Raw genomic sequence first — 17,018 nt, 5'->3', positions numbered from 1 at the left:
GAGCGGTGTTTTGTTATTGGACTTCTGTGCTAGCCACGGTCTGTCCATAACAAACACCATGTTCGAGCATAAGGGTGTCCATCAGTGCACGTGGCACCAGGAAACACCCTAGGCCGGAGGTCAATGATCGACTTTGTAGTCGTGTCATCTGACCTCCGGCCGTATGTCTTGGACACTCGGGTGAAGAGAGGGCTGAGCTGTCAACTGATCACCACCTGGTGGTGAGTTGGATCCGCTGGCAGGGGAGGAAGCTGGTCAGACTTGGCAGACCCAAGCGTATCGTGAGGGTCTGCTGGGAACGTCTAGCAGAATCCCCTGTCAGGGAGGTCTTCAACTCCCACCTCCGGGAGAGCTTTGACCGGATTCCGAGGGAGGCTGGAGACATTGAGTCCGAATGGACCATGTTCTCCACTTCCATTGTTGACGCGGCCGTCCGGAGCTGCGGCCGTAAGGTCTCCGGCGCCTGTCGCGGCGGCAATCCCCGAACTCGGTGGTGGACACCGGAAGTAAGGGATGCCGTCAAGCTGAAGAAGGAGTCCTCTACCGAGCCTGGCTAGCTCGGGGGACCCCGAGGCAGCTGACGGGTACCGGCAGGCCAAGCGGACGGCGGCCCGGGCGTCACGGAAGCAAAAACTCGGGTCTGGGAAAAGTTCGGGGAGGCCATGGAGGAGGACTACCGGTCGGCCTCGAGGAAATTCTGGCAAAACCATCCGGCGCCTCGGGAGGGGGAAGCAGTGCTCCGCCAACACGGTTTACAGTGGAGGAGGGGAGCTGTTGACCTCGACGGGGGATATCGTCGGGCGGGTGGAAGGAATACTTCGAGGATCTCCTCAATCCCACTGACACGCCTTCCGTCGAGGAAGCAGAGGCTGAGGATTCAGAGGTTGATTCATTCATCACCCAAGCTGAAGTCACTGAGGTAGTCCGGAAGCTCCTCAGTGGCAAGGCACCGGGGGTGGATGAGATCCGCCCTGAGTACCTCAAGTCTCTGGATGTTGCGGGGTGTCGTGGCTGACATACGCCTCTGCAGCATCGCGTGGCAGTCGGGGACAGTGCCTCTGGACTGGCAGGGACCGGGTGGTGGTGGTCCCTCTCTTCAAAAAAAGGGGGACCGGAGGGTGTGTCCCAACTACCGGGGGATCACATCCCTCAGCCTCCCGGGGAAAGTCTATTCCAGGGTGCTGGAGAGGAGAACTCGGCCGATAGTCGAACCCTCGGATTCAGGAGGAACAATGCGGTTTTCGCCCTGGCCGTGGAACGCTGGACCAGCTCTACACCCTCCGCAGGGTGCTCGAGGGTGCATGGGAGTTTGCCCAACCAGTCCACATGTGTTTTTGTGGACTTGGAGAAGGCTTTCGACCGTGTCCCACGTGGCATCCTGTGGGAGGGAGGTGCTCCGAGAGTATGGGGTCGGAGGCCCTCTGCTGAGGGCTGTACGGTCCCTGTATGACCGGAGCAGGAGCTTGGTTCGCATTGCCGGCAGTAAAGTCAGACCTGTTCCCGGTGCGTGTTGGACTCCGGCAGGGCTGCCCTTTGTCACCGGTCTGTTCATTATTTTTATGGACAGAATTTCTAGGCGCAGCCAAGTGCCGGAGGGGGTACGGTTCGGGAGCCACTTGATTTCATCTCTGCTTTTTGCAGATGATGTGGTCTTGTTGGCTCCTCGAGCCAGGACCTTCAGCATGCACTGGGGCGGTTTGCAGCCGAGTGTGAAGCAGCTGGGATGAGAAATCAGCACCTCTAAGTCCGAGGCCATGGGTTCTCGACCGGAAAAAGGTGGCTTTGCACCCTCCAGGTCGGGGGAGAGTTCCTGCCTCAGGGTGGAGGAGTTTAAGTATCTTGGGGTCTTGTTCACGAGTGATGGGAGAACGGAGCGCGAGATCGACAGGCGGAATCGACAGGCGGATCGGTTGCGGCGGCCGCAGTAATGCGGTCATTGTTAACGGTCCGTCGGTGGTGAAGAGGGAGCTGAGCCGAAAGGCAAAGCTCTCGATTTACCGGTCGATCTACGTTCCCACCCTCACCTATGGTCATGAACTCTGGGTCATGACCGAAAGAACTGGATCCCGGATACAAGCGGCCGAAATGAGTTTCCTCCGCAGGGTGGCGGGGCGCTCCCTTAGAGATAGGGTGAGGAGCTCTGTCACCCGGGAGGAGCTCGGAGTAGAGCCGCTGCTCCTCCACATCGAGAGGAGGCAGCTGAGGTGGCTCGGGCACCTGTATAGGATGCCCCCTGGACGCCTCCCTCGTGAGGTGTTCCGGGCATGTCCCACCGGGAGGAGGCCCCGAGGAAGACCCAGGACACGCTGGAGTGACTACGTCACTCGGCTGGCCTGGGAACGCCTTGGGGTCCCCCCGGAAGAGCTGGAGGAAGTGTCCGGGGAGAGGGAAGTCTGGGGATCCCTGCTCCGACTGCTGCCCCCGCGACCCGGACTCGGATAAGCGGCGGACAATGGATGGATGGATGGATGGATAAAAATCAACTTGAAATTCCAATTTTTAAGTCCAAGTAAAGGAAAAAAAATCATTAACTCTTTATTTAACTTATCATTAGTAATTTAACTGTTTATATGTTAAGTCTTGTTAATGAATATGCCATTTAAAGTTAGTTAAGTTTATATAAGGTCAACATTAGACCATGTTACTGGCAGTACAACCTGTTTTAACACACACACACACACACACACACACACACACACACACACACACACACACACACACACACACACACACACACACGTCTCTTTGCTGCTAAAAAGGGAAACCCAATCTCCTTTGGTTATTTGAAAGAGTGGTGGTGCCCATTCATCCCAGTACACAAGAAGCTTTCAATTAAGTGTTCCATGAGTGAAAAAAAAATCTCACTGGAAAAAAAAAAGGAGAGAAAGTGAGACAATGAAAGAAAATAGGAGTGGGGAGTAAAAGATCTGTGAGATTTTGCAGAGGACCCAAACCACAATAAAGTCAGGGCTGAATGCATGCTGGACATTCCCCGGGCCGACGTTCATGTACTTGGAAAAAGCCAGCTTTTCTTTTTTTTTTAAAGACAGGAAAATGATTTCAGCTGTGTAAATTGACAGCGGCCTTGTAGCTAGAGATGAAGAGGGAGAAAGAGGGGAAGCCTGCAGCTCTGTGTCATAATTCCTGCTTGGTGAAGAAGCCCCCCAGGGGACCTACTGTACCGCTTCAGGGAAAACCAAATTTAACATCAAATGATCAAATGAAACTGTGTTAATTGTTACCAAATGAATCTGGTGGTGGATATGGACTTGGATCTACAGCGTTACAGTCAAACAGGTTTATTTTACCTTCTTTGAAGCAGTGGATTTACTCTAACATGACAAATACGTAGAGTTGCCCTCGACATCAGGAGGGTACGAAGGAAAAACCGAGGAGCTTTTTGAAGTGTTGGTGGAAGAGTATGAAGATATGCTCCATCAGGATGTTTACACATGCTTGCTATTTTAGCCTTCACTCCTCTGTGGGGTGTTATTACAGTAAATCCTGGACAATGTGAGGCAATCATTTCATGTGTAGTTAACAAAAACAGTGAATCTGCTCAGGCGGAAGTCGTTAGAGGTGATTTTAAAATGATTTGCAGCAAATGCTCCAAACCCATCACTGTGTTCTTTATAACAAGGTTGGAAGGCCATCCTTAAATGTAAGGAGGGAACAATTGCATGGTTTTTATTTACAAAGCCATACTTCAATTTTACCTGTTTATCTCACCAGCTTAATCTCACTTAGACTTTGTAACTTGCACACTCATACGCAGGAATTCTTGGTTTTACAAACTCCTACTCAGGACAGAATTAGGGAAGACTACCTTTCAGTTCTGTGCCCCTCAAAAGTGGAATAACTAACAAAGCTGTCTGAAACTAAATCATCTTATTTCTTTAGATAGCTTTAAGAACTTACTATCAAATGTTCTACAGCCTGTATGTAATTGTGGATTATGATTTTGATTGTATTTGTATATTGTATAATTGTATGTTTTTGTAATCAGGGCGTCATTGAAAAATAGAGCTGACCTTCCCTGAATAAATAAAGGTGAAATGAAAACGGCTTCTTCTTAGACTCCAACACTTTTTCTTTTCTTCCTATACTGTAGCTACAGTCGATTATAGATTGTACTGTAAACACACACACTACAACTGGTTTGTATGATTACAGGCTCTCCCCATATCGTACCTTTCTCTATACAACTTGGGAGAGCACACATACACACACACACACAGTAGTACAGTACTCAGCACATGACAGGGCTTGGCAATGGTATGGCAACAAGCCCCTGTTTTCAATCATGTGACTCAGAAGTGTGATCATCCTAAATTGGAGGGCAGATGTGAACAGGGAAGGTGGTGAGGATAATGCATGGTTGGGAGCGGAGGGATGAACACAGAGAGCGGTTTGACATAATTCCTGGGTTTCACTGCAGAGAGGGAAGTGGTGGCTCTTGGCTTCTGTGTGCAGAGGTTAAGGGGGTGACTGACTGAATGTGGGCGGGTTTGTACACAGGGCCGAGAGAGTATGCATACAGTACATACCGGTATGTGTGTGTGTGTGTGCATATGTACAGTACAGTGAGTGGTTGTGTGCATTCGTTTACACACCTGGGTGTGAATGCAATGCATGACTTGATTTGATTGTGTTTGCAAGTGCACGTGCTCCTGGCTATGTGTCCTGGATGCCTGTGTTCGCGTGGAGGGCAATCTGGTACAGTAGCGGATGTATGTGTGTGTGTGTGTGTGTGTGTGTGTGTGTGTGTGTGTGTGTGTGTTCAGGCCTGGGCTTTAAGCGTCATGCGATGCGCTCTACGTCTGTGAGCAGATGTGGGCAGCGCAGCCACACAGCCACCAACCCTGTAACCGCCAGCGGGGCAGATCATTACTGGCCAACATGGGGTAGAAATTGCACGGCTGCTCTGGCTGGTTTTTCGGGTGAAAGTCTGAGAAAAAACTCTTGAGATTATTTTCCATGCCCACAAGATCATCATTTATCATCTGACATGATAACAACATGGCCAACATGTCAACAAAATAAATCGAAGCACCAGTTTCCATGGAGACTGTGTAATTACACACTGAATTAAATGCCCCGACTTGTACCAAAACAAACAGCAAACATTTCATCACGGCACACTGTGTGAAACTAGTTGGGATGAGGAAAAAAAACAAAAAAAAATACCCCCTGAAAGTCCCTGCAAAACAGTAGCTATGGTAACTGATCAATACATTCCTCTGCTCCAGAACATCAAAGGAGTAAATGAGAGGCCGTGATGAAGACAGCTCGGGAAACTCAGGGAGAAATTTGGACGAGGTTGGCACAGAGTGTGGTATTTCTCTCTGTCGTGCCTTCGTGGTTACACGCTGCCCAGAGGCCTGGACCCCCCCTCCACCCCCCACTCCCTCTTCTACCTCCCAGCTTGACTCTCCGGTCTCTCTTCTCTGCATATGACACGTCCACCAACTGAAGGCTGCAAGGACGCCTAAAGTGGCCTCTCCTCCTTTTGTTGTCCACCTTCCATTTTTTATTTTTCTCCATTTTACATCTTGTGACAGCTCACTTGCAGCTGCACAAAGCATTAGGCACCACTTTTATCTCCCTCATTACATGTGTTTGCCAGCTCCATATCTGCCCATTCGCACAACTGCCCCCCTCCTCCTCCTCTCTCCTTTCTCCCTCTCTCTCTCACACTCACACACACACACACACACACACACACTCTGTGGGGCTGCGGTTTCAAGGCAGTTATGACACAATCCAGATTCTCTTAGTTGCCTATAGTAGGGAAATGTGTTTTGCACTGAGCTATTTCCCTCAGAGGTCCAGATTTTCCCTGCCTCGCAGCTTTGATCCACATGGCATTGGAGGCTTGTGTCAACAGTTTTGTGTTTCAGCTGTAGGGCCGAGCAGTGCCCCAAGGTGTCACTCACTGCTCTCTGTCATTACAGGGGCAGCTTAACCACATGCAGCGCTGTGTATTCGCTGTACCCCCACTCCCAAAATAAAAAAAATTAAATAAAAAAATCTCCAATGAGACAGCAAACATCGTGAGAGCACAGACATGCACGGATCGGATGCACAGAAACACTTGCCACACAACAGGTTTTATGAAGTGTGACTCAAGCTCAGACAAATTTGAGTGGCACCTTTAATGAACTGTGATCACCTCACAAGTTTTGCGGTGGTCTAATTCTACCAGTCAGCAGTGTGTGTGTGTCTGTGTGTGTGTGTGTGTGTGTGTGTGTGTGTTTTCAGAGCAGAGTGTGATAAAGCTGTGTGAGTGTAATGAGATTTAATAACAAGAGACGTGTGAGACATGGCAGTTAAAATGTGGAAAAGATGGGGAGGCAGGCTGGGCTGCAGACTCTGTGATGAATGTCTTCTACATCATCTTGTATTGGAGAAACAGGATAAACAGTATAAATCAGGATGAGCACATACAGGGGAATAAAAAAATGTAAAAAAAAAAAAAAATAATAATCTCCCTCCCTTGACACAGCCACAAATCAGTTGTTTGCTTTTTGTCTCATTGGTCCTTTTGTACTTTGTGTATTTAACATTACTTTTTATATTGAAAACAGTCGATCTTCTGTCAACCATAAAAACCCAAACATTACTGTAGTGAAGATGCTGCAGTGAGAAGAGAGCTTGTCTGTCTTACTGGTAGATGTCTTTTCGTAGCACAGTGCGGGTCAGAGGGTTGTCAGCCTGTGGAGCCATGCTGAGGGAGCCCATCTTCAATACCAGCGTGTCCTCTTGTTTCATATGGGCATCTACACACACACACACACAGATATTGTAAAAAACATAATTCAGAGAGACATGTGCAACATTGTGTAAAATACGTGACTCAATATACTGTTTTGTATTTTAAATATCTATTGTAAATTATTATAAAAATCCAACCACATGTCCAACACTGAACTCTGCTTTACCACCCTCAGTCATCACAGCGCCACAAACAGACTCTACACATGTGCATGATGTTCAGACAATGATTTTATATTCTGTATGACTACATACAACTGTGGTTGGTTCTTCATAGCCTCAAATACTTTTTAGCAAACGTGCATTGCACACTAATGTGGTGCCTCTGCTCTGTCTTGTCAACCATGACAGGGACTTTCAAACAGGCACCACAGACCTGAAGCCTCCAAACCACAGCCTGTGTGACACAATACGCTCCTATTGTTATACGAGAGTCACCATGTGCAACACATGAGTGCTTTCAAAAGAAGAGACAAGCAAGTCTCTGACCTGATGCTGTCTGCTTGTCCAGCACGGTGGGACAGAAGACCCTGATCACACTGGTGTTGATGTAGATGAGAGGTAAACACCGAGAGGTCAGAGTGTGGCTTCTCATCGGCTGACCTGCTGACTTCCCACGCTCTCTGTAGCGTCTGGGTACCGTAGCCTGAAAAGACAACAAATCAGTGGTAGAAACAGTTAATTCAGGAGGTTTTAGTCATAAGTTCTGTTGTTTTTAGTTTTTAATCAGAGAACAGACAATTTAACCCTTTTTACACAACCATTGGTTTCATTAGGGCAGGGTTTTTGAACGTCTCTGTCACTCTAAGTACTCATCATTTCTATGACAAAAGATTATGTATCTGTTTGATCAAGCTCATAATAGCTCATTGAGGGCAAATAAAACTTAACTGTTTTTTATAATCCATGGAGAAATCACAAAATCTGTTACAAATGTGTAACAGGGCCACACAGAAAATACATTTGGGTAAACAGAGAACATTTCTGACTGTGATTTAGAAGCATTTTACTCATATAAGTTTAAAAATATAATGTTTTTCTTTGTTAATTTTCTCAATGTGAGTCTCACAGTTATAAGAACTCTTTTATCTACCTGGAGAACGCCTGCTACGGTGGCCAGTAAGGGACAGGATAAGACCACGTCGAAGGGCTGTGCTGTCAGCAGGATTTCCCTCAGGTACTGAGGCGAGCTGTCCGCCAGAGGATCAGTGGTCATCCGCTGACTGGCAGTGGTGGCGTTGCTGCGCGACGGCCGCTCCGACCGAGTCGTGAGTTTGTGACGGACGTTTTTGGTCACGGCCTGAGTGTAGGTGATGGACAGGAAGCCGTGCTGCTGGTGTGAGCCCTCCAGGACCTTGGCTGCCGTCTGGCCCCCGTGGTGGTGGAGGAGAGACGGCACAAATCACACAAATAAAAGGGATCATTACACAGAGCAACTTAAGCACATCTGTTTCCTTGGTCTGACTTCTTGGGTAAGTGTTAAAGCTGGCTAAAAAAATAACTCTATAAACATTTCTCCAATTTAATGAATCATTTTAAATCTTTAGAATTACATTTTTAAACCAAACAAGAGTCTTAGCCAGACTTACAGACTCACAGATTTTTGGTTAAAGATTCAACAATGCTCAATTTAAAATGTAGATTTTGGAAAGTCTGGTTTTGACTTAGCTCTTACATTTCAGCAAAACTCAACCTCAGAACTCAGACATAAAAAAACCCACAAGCCATGTTCTAATATATAACTCTAAAAAAGCCAAGCTGCTCCGTGCAGTAATTTAGATTAGTTCGTCAAATCGGCCCTCTTTATGGGATGTGTAAATTCTTGCAAAACCAATTAATGATTGTGGCTGTTTTCTGAGGCTGAATATCTTCTGATTCATCAGAAAAGCCCCAATCTCAAATCATGAGTGATTTGCAAAGCAAATAAAAAAAATCACTTCAATACCAGTTCCACGATTAAAAGAAAGATAGATCTGGCTAAAATCTGCAAAAACATCCAGTAACAGTGGACTTATTAGCTATGTGTTTATTAACTGAATAAAATAATGCACTGTTTTGTAGAGAAATATATACATGAAAGTAACACATTCCTCAAAGATTAAGTGTTTAATAACTCGCAGTAGAGCTATTTTCCTTCGTGGTTGACTTTATTAATTTGTGGGAAATTGCAAAACAAGACTAAAATAGTTTAAAGTCAAATTAAAAGCAGTAGAGTTTTAAAAATCTGTGAGGAAGTTTTCTCTTAGGCCACTGTTGATGGAGGATGAGCAGAGTCGACTAAAACAGAAGAACTGGATTCTTACAGGAGGGAAAAAGCCAGAGAAGTGGCTGAAAGAGTCTTGCTTGCTGACGGGTCGAACCAACACAGTGCGTCTGTTCAGCTTGTCAGTGCAAGACAGGACCACTCCTCCACAGCTGCCCGAGCTCTGAACACCATCCTCCATACTGGAGGTGAGGAGAGGGGGAAGAGAGGAAGAGAGGAGGGAGAGATACCCGAAAGAGACAGAGATGGCAAGAAGACAGAGGGAGGGGGGGCCGAGGAGGTTTCATAGGAGGAAAGACAGATTGGGAAGAAAAGAGAGAAAAGAGAGAAACTTTAAGATGATTTTTAGAAAAATAATTATAGAGCAAACTGATTAAAAACAAAGGAAGTTGCACCAGATTAAACCAGCTACAATATTGGGGAATGGTCTTATACTACGCAATGAGAAGCGTCGTGAATGGAAAAAGTTTGGAGGCACTTAAAGACAGACAAGATAATACTGAAATTAAAATTCATGTGTGACAAAGTGTTCAATCCTTTTGTCTGGTGCACTTTCTTTACCGTTCAATTCAGGTAACTATCATTTTCATTTGTTAAGTACCAGTATAAGACCATCACCAGAATGAGATTTCATCAACACAAGATTTGAGACCAACATTGTTTTCTCCCCCCACACACACACACACACACACACACACATTATAAATACACACGCAAACCAGATTTAATTGGCTTAATCATTTAGCCAGTCAGAGCCACTGGAGAGACAGGCGAATGGAGTTTAATTGCGATGTCAGTTTTCTAAATACAAATTTTAAGGTGTAAGCTAAATACCACCCAGTGTTAAAGCCAAAAAAAGACATTTCTTATTCTCGTGGCTTCCTTTATTTTCCTGTCTGTCCAGTATGAGCAGAGATGTGGGGCCTTGATTAGGAGCAGCAGAATAGCAGAGGCGCAGTGTAAAGAGGCCTGAGGCTGCTACGTGTACGTATGGTCGCTGTGGGTCGGGCAGAGGCCTCACCCCGGCTGTCTCCTTGCACTGCAGCATGAGTCCTTCAAAGTGGCCTGAGTGCCAGTCATGCCCTGGCCTGGAGAGACACACAGGGCCAACAACTTAAGATTGGGCATCTGGGACCACTCATACTGCTGTGGCAGGGCCTGATAATATCTCTGTAACGGCAACAGTACTTGCAAAATTACATTTAGATAAGTGAACCGCAGACTGATACTAACGTCGTTATCAAACTTACAGCAGCCTAGAGGCGAACAGTGTAAAATTACCATTCCTTTTGACTTCTTAGATAGCGCTTTGAGATAAGAGTAATAAAAATGCAACACGTGCATCAATCTGGGGGGAAATTGTCTAGACATAAGATCATGTGATGCACTGTTAATTTCTGTGGCATTAGATTTCCTTTAATTGCGAGTGGACATCCCTTAGAAGCAGGAAGTACCTGTGGAGCAGAAATCAAGAGAAGTTAACACAAGGACACAGACACAACGCCATAAAGACAACAAAACCCACAATATATAAAACACACACATACACATTAGGGATGTCACAATAGATTTTCTTAAAAAAATAATCATGGTATTACGATTATCACGATTATTATGCATCAATAAATTTCACAACACTATGAATGTGTAGACAAAATATAATTACATTACTAATCTCTTAGGACCAGTTATTAATCCCCAGGGGGAAGTGTTTGAAATATTTAAGTCATTAATTGTCTTCTATACCAAATATTTAAGTTTATTTTAATCATTTTCAATCAATCAATTAAGTGTTACGTTAGTTAAATGGACCAGTATCTGTGCATTTTCCTTTACTTTGGCGCACATCTGCTGATATAGCTCCGACATAATCTTTTTCGGAAAGTGACGGTATTTAGGAATATTTACGATCAATTCATTTTGAAAACAAGTAATCGTGACATCCCTAATGTACACATACACACACACGGCATTGTTGTAGTTTCTCTAGAAGGCCAAGTCATGCACGAAACATGACAAAGTGTTTCACAATGCAACGTTTAACACCATCTGCACCTTTTTTTCCTGAACACCACCTTCTCGCTCTTCCTCCTAATGACTCCCCAGCAGAGTGGGAGAAGTTCAGGGAGTGGAGGAGTGGGCTACTTAGGAGCGTGTTCGTATTGAATCTGCATGTGTTTCATGCATCATTATCATGTGCGTACGTCAATTCTTTCTTTGTGCGTCGATGTGAATATTTCTCTGTAATCTCCCCACTTGGCTGTATGAGTGACTAATACATATGGACCCCCCACCGCTCATCATCCCCTCTTATTTTCTCTCTCAGCTCCCATCCAGTCACCCTTCGCTCCCAGCCATTTGCAAAACAGCTGGAAGACATCAGCTTCAATTTGTGTGAGATGCTCCTTGGAGCGACTGAGGGCGAACTGTCACCGGCTGTCCTGTCTCTGAGGGTGGGTGGGTGGATGGGTGGGGGTGGGGGGGCGTCCCTACACTTCACAACGGTTCAAGGCGCCACTCCTGGGCAAGACCTGACTGAAATAAAGAGGAGTAGTTAGTAGAAAAGAAGACCTGGTGCTCTGTCAGGATGGGAAACATCCCATACAGATGTTGATACCTAACAATTTCTCTGCTCTATGATGCCATTTTTGTATCCCTGGTAACACTCATCATTTTCTTTTTCCCTCTCCCTATTTTTGATACAAACAGGCATTCAATTATATATATTTATCTCCCATCTATACTGCACCTTCCCTATCTAACTTTCCATTCATTTTCCATAAAGTGAGATAGCTAAGACCAGATGAAACATTTTCTCTGTCAAGCTTGATTTAATCTGACCCGCTGCACACAAATAACCTGGAACTGGGTGATGAATACCAAACAATTATCTGTTCAGGATGATTAATATGGACTCCCACCCCTGTGGGCTCTCTTATATACGTGGATGATACAGATTAGAGTGGGCCAGGAGCCCAGAGGTCCTCCACTGTGTCCTAAACAGCCATGACTGTAACCTGGCTCGGAAGATGAGTGCTGCTCTCTGCCAAAAACTCTGGTGGGTTAAAAGTGTGTTGAGAACACGTTGTTAAATGCACATTAAACTGAAATAACCTAGAAATGAGAAAATTGACCCATTATCTATTCAGGAAGGCAAAGAGGTCTACTAAAGAGATTAAGGTTGGCTCGGTCTCAGAAGCAATTGGACACACACCTGTGAGAGCAGAGGAGTGTGATATAATGACCCACAACACCTTCACGCCCTAGAGCTGTCTAATCACTGACATTATACGGGTTTGGGGTGGTGCTCCGTACAGTATGAAACACATGTGGCCTGACAGAATATAAATCAGCTGACTACAGGGAACCGGGGAGGTTTGTGAAGAGCTTGCTAAACACTCAGGTTCAAAGCCAACGGAGATGGCCGGAGTCCCTCTCTGACCTGCGCTCTGCGAAACGCTGCGAAGGTGATTGTAAAATCTGGCAAATCAGAATCAATTTCTATTATCACGTCAGTGGCGAGACCGTTGATTGCTAATGATGGGGTTCGATACGGGCGAAAGGCCCGGAAGGTCCATCTCCCTTTCAACGTCTGGCTCAATCAGAGAAGGAGGCACTTCTAGAAACATGTCTACGCAGGCAGCGCAGCGCCGAACACAACAGACACAAACACTCTCCTGTGCGCTGGATGCAACATGGTGGAGTGCTAGATCGCTGTTTCATTATCTCCTCAGACCAAGACAGGGAGAATTGCCTCCTGCTAAGTGGTCTCTTCCCAACAGAACAAGACCTCAGGCACGTACACAGTGTGCACACTTGGAGCTGCTGACTCCATCACAGATGTATGTGATCAAGGGCGAAGAGAAAGAAATACAGGGAAAAAAAGGGATTTAGATATTGAAAATGAGGCCACTCTCTAATTAATGGCAAGAATGTGTGTGTGTGTGTGTGTGTGTGTGTGTGTGTGGGGCATGGAAAAAAAATATTAGAAATCTTTAGTCACAGCTTCAGTTTCAACATGCAGCACTATGCGCTTTCATAATTTCAGAACCCAGAGCTAAATTATCCCATTTTGACTGGAGCTTGACATGGGGAGAGATTACCATAAGGATGTAGTGGAACGTCGCCCAGTGGTTTTCCTCCCCTAACAACGTGTTAATGTTTCTGTGAATCGATTCAGACACCGCAGTCTGAGCTCCTCTGCTCTGTGAGTCAGAGTCGGGCCGGGCCAGAGCCCTGTTCAGCCCGTCCGTCTAGTCTAGTAGTCAGTCTGTCTGTCTGTCGGTCAGTCGGTCCATCTGTCTGTCCATCTTGTCTGTTAATCTGTGGTCGCCACCACAACAGCTGTCTGGAAAGACGATGGCCCTGAGGTGATAATCTGAAAAATCACCCGTATGAGCTGAAGTGGGAACAGGCTGAGTGTTAGTGGTATTGGTGGTAGAAGTGTCTGTGTGTGTGTGTCTGCATGTAGGGGGAGGACGGTGACCTCCGGGACAGAGAGAGAGACTGCCACTGGATATGAAGATACCAGATCTTACTGCATCACTGCATCAGCTTGTGTCATGTTATATTAGACTGTTAACCAGGCTGCATGTACGTTTATATGCTTACTGTACATGTACTTGAAATACTCTACCTGCATTTGTAGTGGTCGATGTTGAAGCTGCCAACTTTACATTTGATCTTGGTGTAAACATCCTGGACATCTACAGAGGCACTCAGGTCTTCTAGTTCACTGATGACACAGATTTCTGACAGAAAAAAAAGCAAAAAAAAAACAGGACATAATGCTTAAAAGTGGATCTTAGGATCATGAGCTGAAAATACAGTGGAAAGATATTCAATCATTTGGCGGTTTAAGTGTGTATCAGTTCAGTTTGCAACATGGCCACCCTTGTCAAACAAGCAGTACAGCTGAACTTGGACATCATAGTTTTGTGTGTGTGTGTGTGTGTGTGTGTGAACCTGTACTGTTGCTAACCCTGTCCAGGTCTTGCCTTTGGCCCTGATCCAAATGCTGCGGCCGCTTCCTGAACAGTAGACGTACAGTATGCTTTGGAAGCTGGGCTGATTGAGACTGCTGTCTGTGTGTGTCTGTGTATGTGTGTATGTGTGTGCGCACATTACTCACTATTTTGAAAATGTACGTGCATTCATTAAAATGTACGTCCACGCCTCTGTGCACCTTGTGTGCAAACAAACCCACCCACTGCCGGCAGAGTGAGTAAGCTTTCTAAGAAGTACTGATTAACTTCGTATTGAAGCGAGCCTGTGAGCTTAAGTGTTGGTCCTCTCCTCGCTCATTGTTTCCACTGAGAAAGTCCCACAATCACAGACTAGCTTGGGAAAATGGACTTCATGCGTGTGAAACTTTGGTTGTTGTTGTACTGTTGCCTTGTGGTGATTCTGAGAAACACAGAGGTTCCTAATGGTTTATTAATATTGAAACACAAGACTTGTCAGCTTTATTGTGGATACTTGTGTGGAAAGAACTCTCCCAAGTTGTTAGATCCGCAGAAAACTCATAGTCTCCGAAACATGGCGTTGATATTGATGTATGACTTCTCTAAACCCACTCTTCTATGAGCACTGGAAACCCTTAACCCTTCATCTCGAATGGCTCATCTTGAAAGAAGTGTACGACTGATTTGTGCCTTTAGCAAAAGCCTCCAGAGACTCATGCCTGAGTTTTCTACCTCTAATCTTCCAACACATAATAGCATAACAATATACCCGGGAACTAATACGCCTGGAATGGCCTTTTTTTTCTTTTTTCCCCCTTTTTCTGAAGAGACAAAAATCTCACTTCCTTTGCAGTTGAAAAACATATTACCTCATGGCAGATTGTCTGCAGTCATATCTGTGGCTTTCTTATCTCAAAGAATGTATTATTATGCATACACACTATTCTTGTTTTCGGTAACATACTTAATTCGTTGCATACAGAAAACCCCAGCGCTAAGTTCAGATGGCACATATTAAGCCCAAATCCAAAGTAATGCCTATTTAGGATGTCTCTAAGTCAAACCATCTCTGTGAGGTCCTCCGAAACATTCCATTTCCACTATTAAAGACCTTAAGCTGGGCGATCTGGTTGGCAGATGCTAAATATTACAGCCTTCCAATTAAAGGTAAAACTAGCCTTTCATCACCCCAGTAAATCTAAAGGGGACAAGAGGCAGTTCACTTGAGATTCATCGCCCATTTATTTATTTGTCTTTTCCCTCCATCCCCTTCCTCTCTCCAGCTGCTCCCCCCCTCCCCACCCCCAGTCTTGAGTGTTCGGTGTTTGAGTGAGAAAAGAGGCAAGTGGACGATGACTTTAAGTGCCTCATACAGAAAGACGATTAAAAAAAACATTATTCTCACACACATTTGTCTCACTTTTTGGAGCTTGAAGTCTCAATTGATTTCTATTGTTCCTCAAATAGACACGCAAAGATCTCCAGAGCAGCAAATTATCATCATATAACCACAGTTGTGTATTATCAATAAACAATAGATAGAAACAAAACACAAGAATGGGAAATGTAGTCAAAATGCAATGTTTTGCACAAAAAGTACCTGTCTTTTTGGCTGTTGGGTCAGGAGCAAACAGTTTGACAGTGACCTTGGGTAACATCCACTGCATCCAGAGGCTGACTTTTCCACTGGTGCCACCGATGCTGCTGGTTTTCTGCTCCAACGTCACTGTGTCGGCGAACGGGCTGTTGTCTGCAGCAGGCACTGAGTCACCCTGGGGAGACAAAACAAAACAAAACAAAACAAACAAAAAAAACGTGTCATCAGGGCTGGAGAGGCGGTTACAGGCAATGATTTAAGACTGGAGAGGAAGTGCAGAATTCAAATATTTATACATATTAAAATGATTTGTGATATCATTTGTGACCTTATAAGTGCTGTGCAGGACTGGATATCACATTGCAACAACATGTGAAGGGGGAAAAAAGTCACATAAATCAAAATTTACCTTAAAACTTAAAAAAAACTTGTTTGTGTGTCTGCTTGTGTGCATGTTCGACGAACGTGTGCGTATGTTTGAAAGTATTGTCGCTGTGCATGTAGCCATAACAAAGCAACCACCAGCTATTGAGCCCTTTGGAGTGTAAATGACATCAGTGTCTGGTGAGCAGATCTCCACTCAGAGCTGAGCAGTGCAGGAGGAGGATGGAGGGGTGGGGTGGGGGGGAGACCATTGTCTGGAGCTGTCACTGGTGTTAACCCTAAACTAAGCCACCAGCATCCACATGGCTCGTCTTCACTCAAGAGTGCCAGGATAAAAACACATCTTGCTGCACTGACAGAGAATGGGAAGTGAAAACCGGAGATGGGGTGGTGAGGTAGGGGGTGAAGCAGGGAGGCGAGCAGGATGCGGCGGAGCAGAGCTGCCTTCTGTGAGCTCTCATTGAATTAGTGGAGGTTTGGCGAAGAACTGCCGATGACAGCACTGGAGCCTTTTTTTTTTTTTTTTTGGATTATTATTAATGTTATTTCTTTTGCTTTTCTGCTGGTAAATCTCTTTTCCAAGTATTCGCATCTGCCTGGTTGACTGTGACAATGTGGCAAATCGCAGCTCTGGCATCGCAGGATTTCACTTTTTCCACACAGTTTCTCCCATCGCAGTGTGGTAATGACAGATTGTGTCATGGTTATCGAGCCTGGCTGTGGTTGGTAAGGAGGTTATCAACCATCTCAATTAGAAAGCACACAGCTGCTGGGCTGATTACAGTGTCTTAAAGAGGATCCAGATGAGGAAATTATTTCCCGTCTCCACAACTGCTGGTGGTGGTGGTGGTGGGGGCGACGAGGGCCTCACACTCTTTTGCAAATTAAATTATTCACGTAGTTGAGGGTGGTTGACAACACAGCTCAATAACAGCAAATGGCAGTAATATAAATACATTAAGGATTATGGCTATTCCATAACAGATTCATCTCTGCAGCATGTGGAGTCCATGAAACACAGAGAGACGAGAAGCAT

General features: G+C 45.5%; 1 protein-coding gene across 3 annotated transcripts in view; it reads right to left on the bottom strand.

The window, feature by feature from the left end:
- vps13b (vacuolar protein sorting 13 homolog B) overlaps positions 1 to 17,018 on the bottom strand; it is a 349,921-nt gene that overhangs the window by 156,269 nt on the left and 176,634 nt on the right. For 2 of the 3 annotated variants that reach the window (XM_085802922.1, XM_085802923.1), the window contains exons 26-31: positions 15,602 to 15,773; positions 13,674 to 13,788; positions 9,078 to 9,219; positions 7,868 to 8,140; positions 7,264 to 7,420; positions 6,668 to 6,779 (exon numbers count right to left, since the gene is read on the bottom strand). In XM_085802922.1, coding sequence (XP_085659048.1) covers positions 6,668 to 6,779; positions 7,264 to 7,420; positions 7,868 to 8,140; positions 9,078 to 9,219; positions 13,674 to 13,788; positions 15,602 to 15,773 — 971 coding nt within the window. Of the gene's footprint in view, positions 1 to 6,667; positions 6,780 to 7,263; positions 7,421 to 7,867; positions 8,141 to 9,077; positions 9,220 to 10,058; positions 10,126 to 13,673; positions 13,789 to 15,601; positions 15,774 to 17,018 lie in introns of all 3 variants that reach the window. The other variant, XM_085802924.1, reaches the window with a different exon arrangement.

This window comes from Trachurus japonicus, chromosome 16 (genome assembly GCF_045865225.1).
Source record: "Trachurus japonicus isolate A0001 chromosome 16, Traja_1.0".
In the NCBI taxonomy this organism is placed as follows: Eukaryota; Metazoa; Chordata; class Actinopteri; order Carangiformes; family Carangidae; genus Trachurus; species Trachurus japonicus.
The sequence above is the reverse complement of the archived record's forward strand: the minus strand, read 5'-3'. Positions and strand labels throughout refer to the sequence as shown.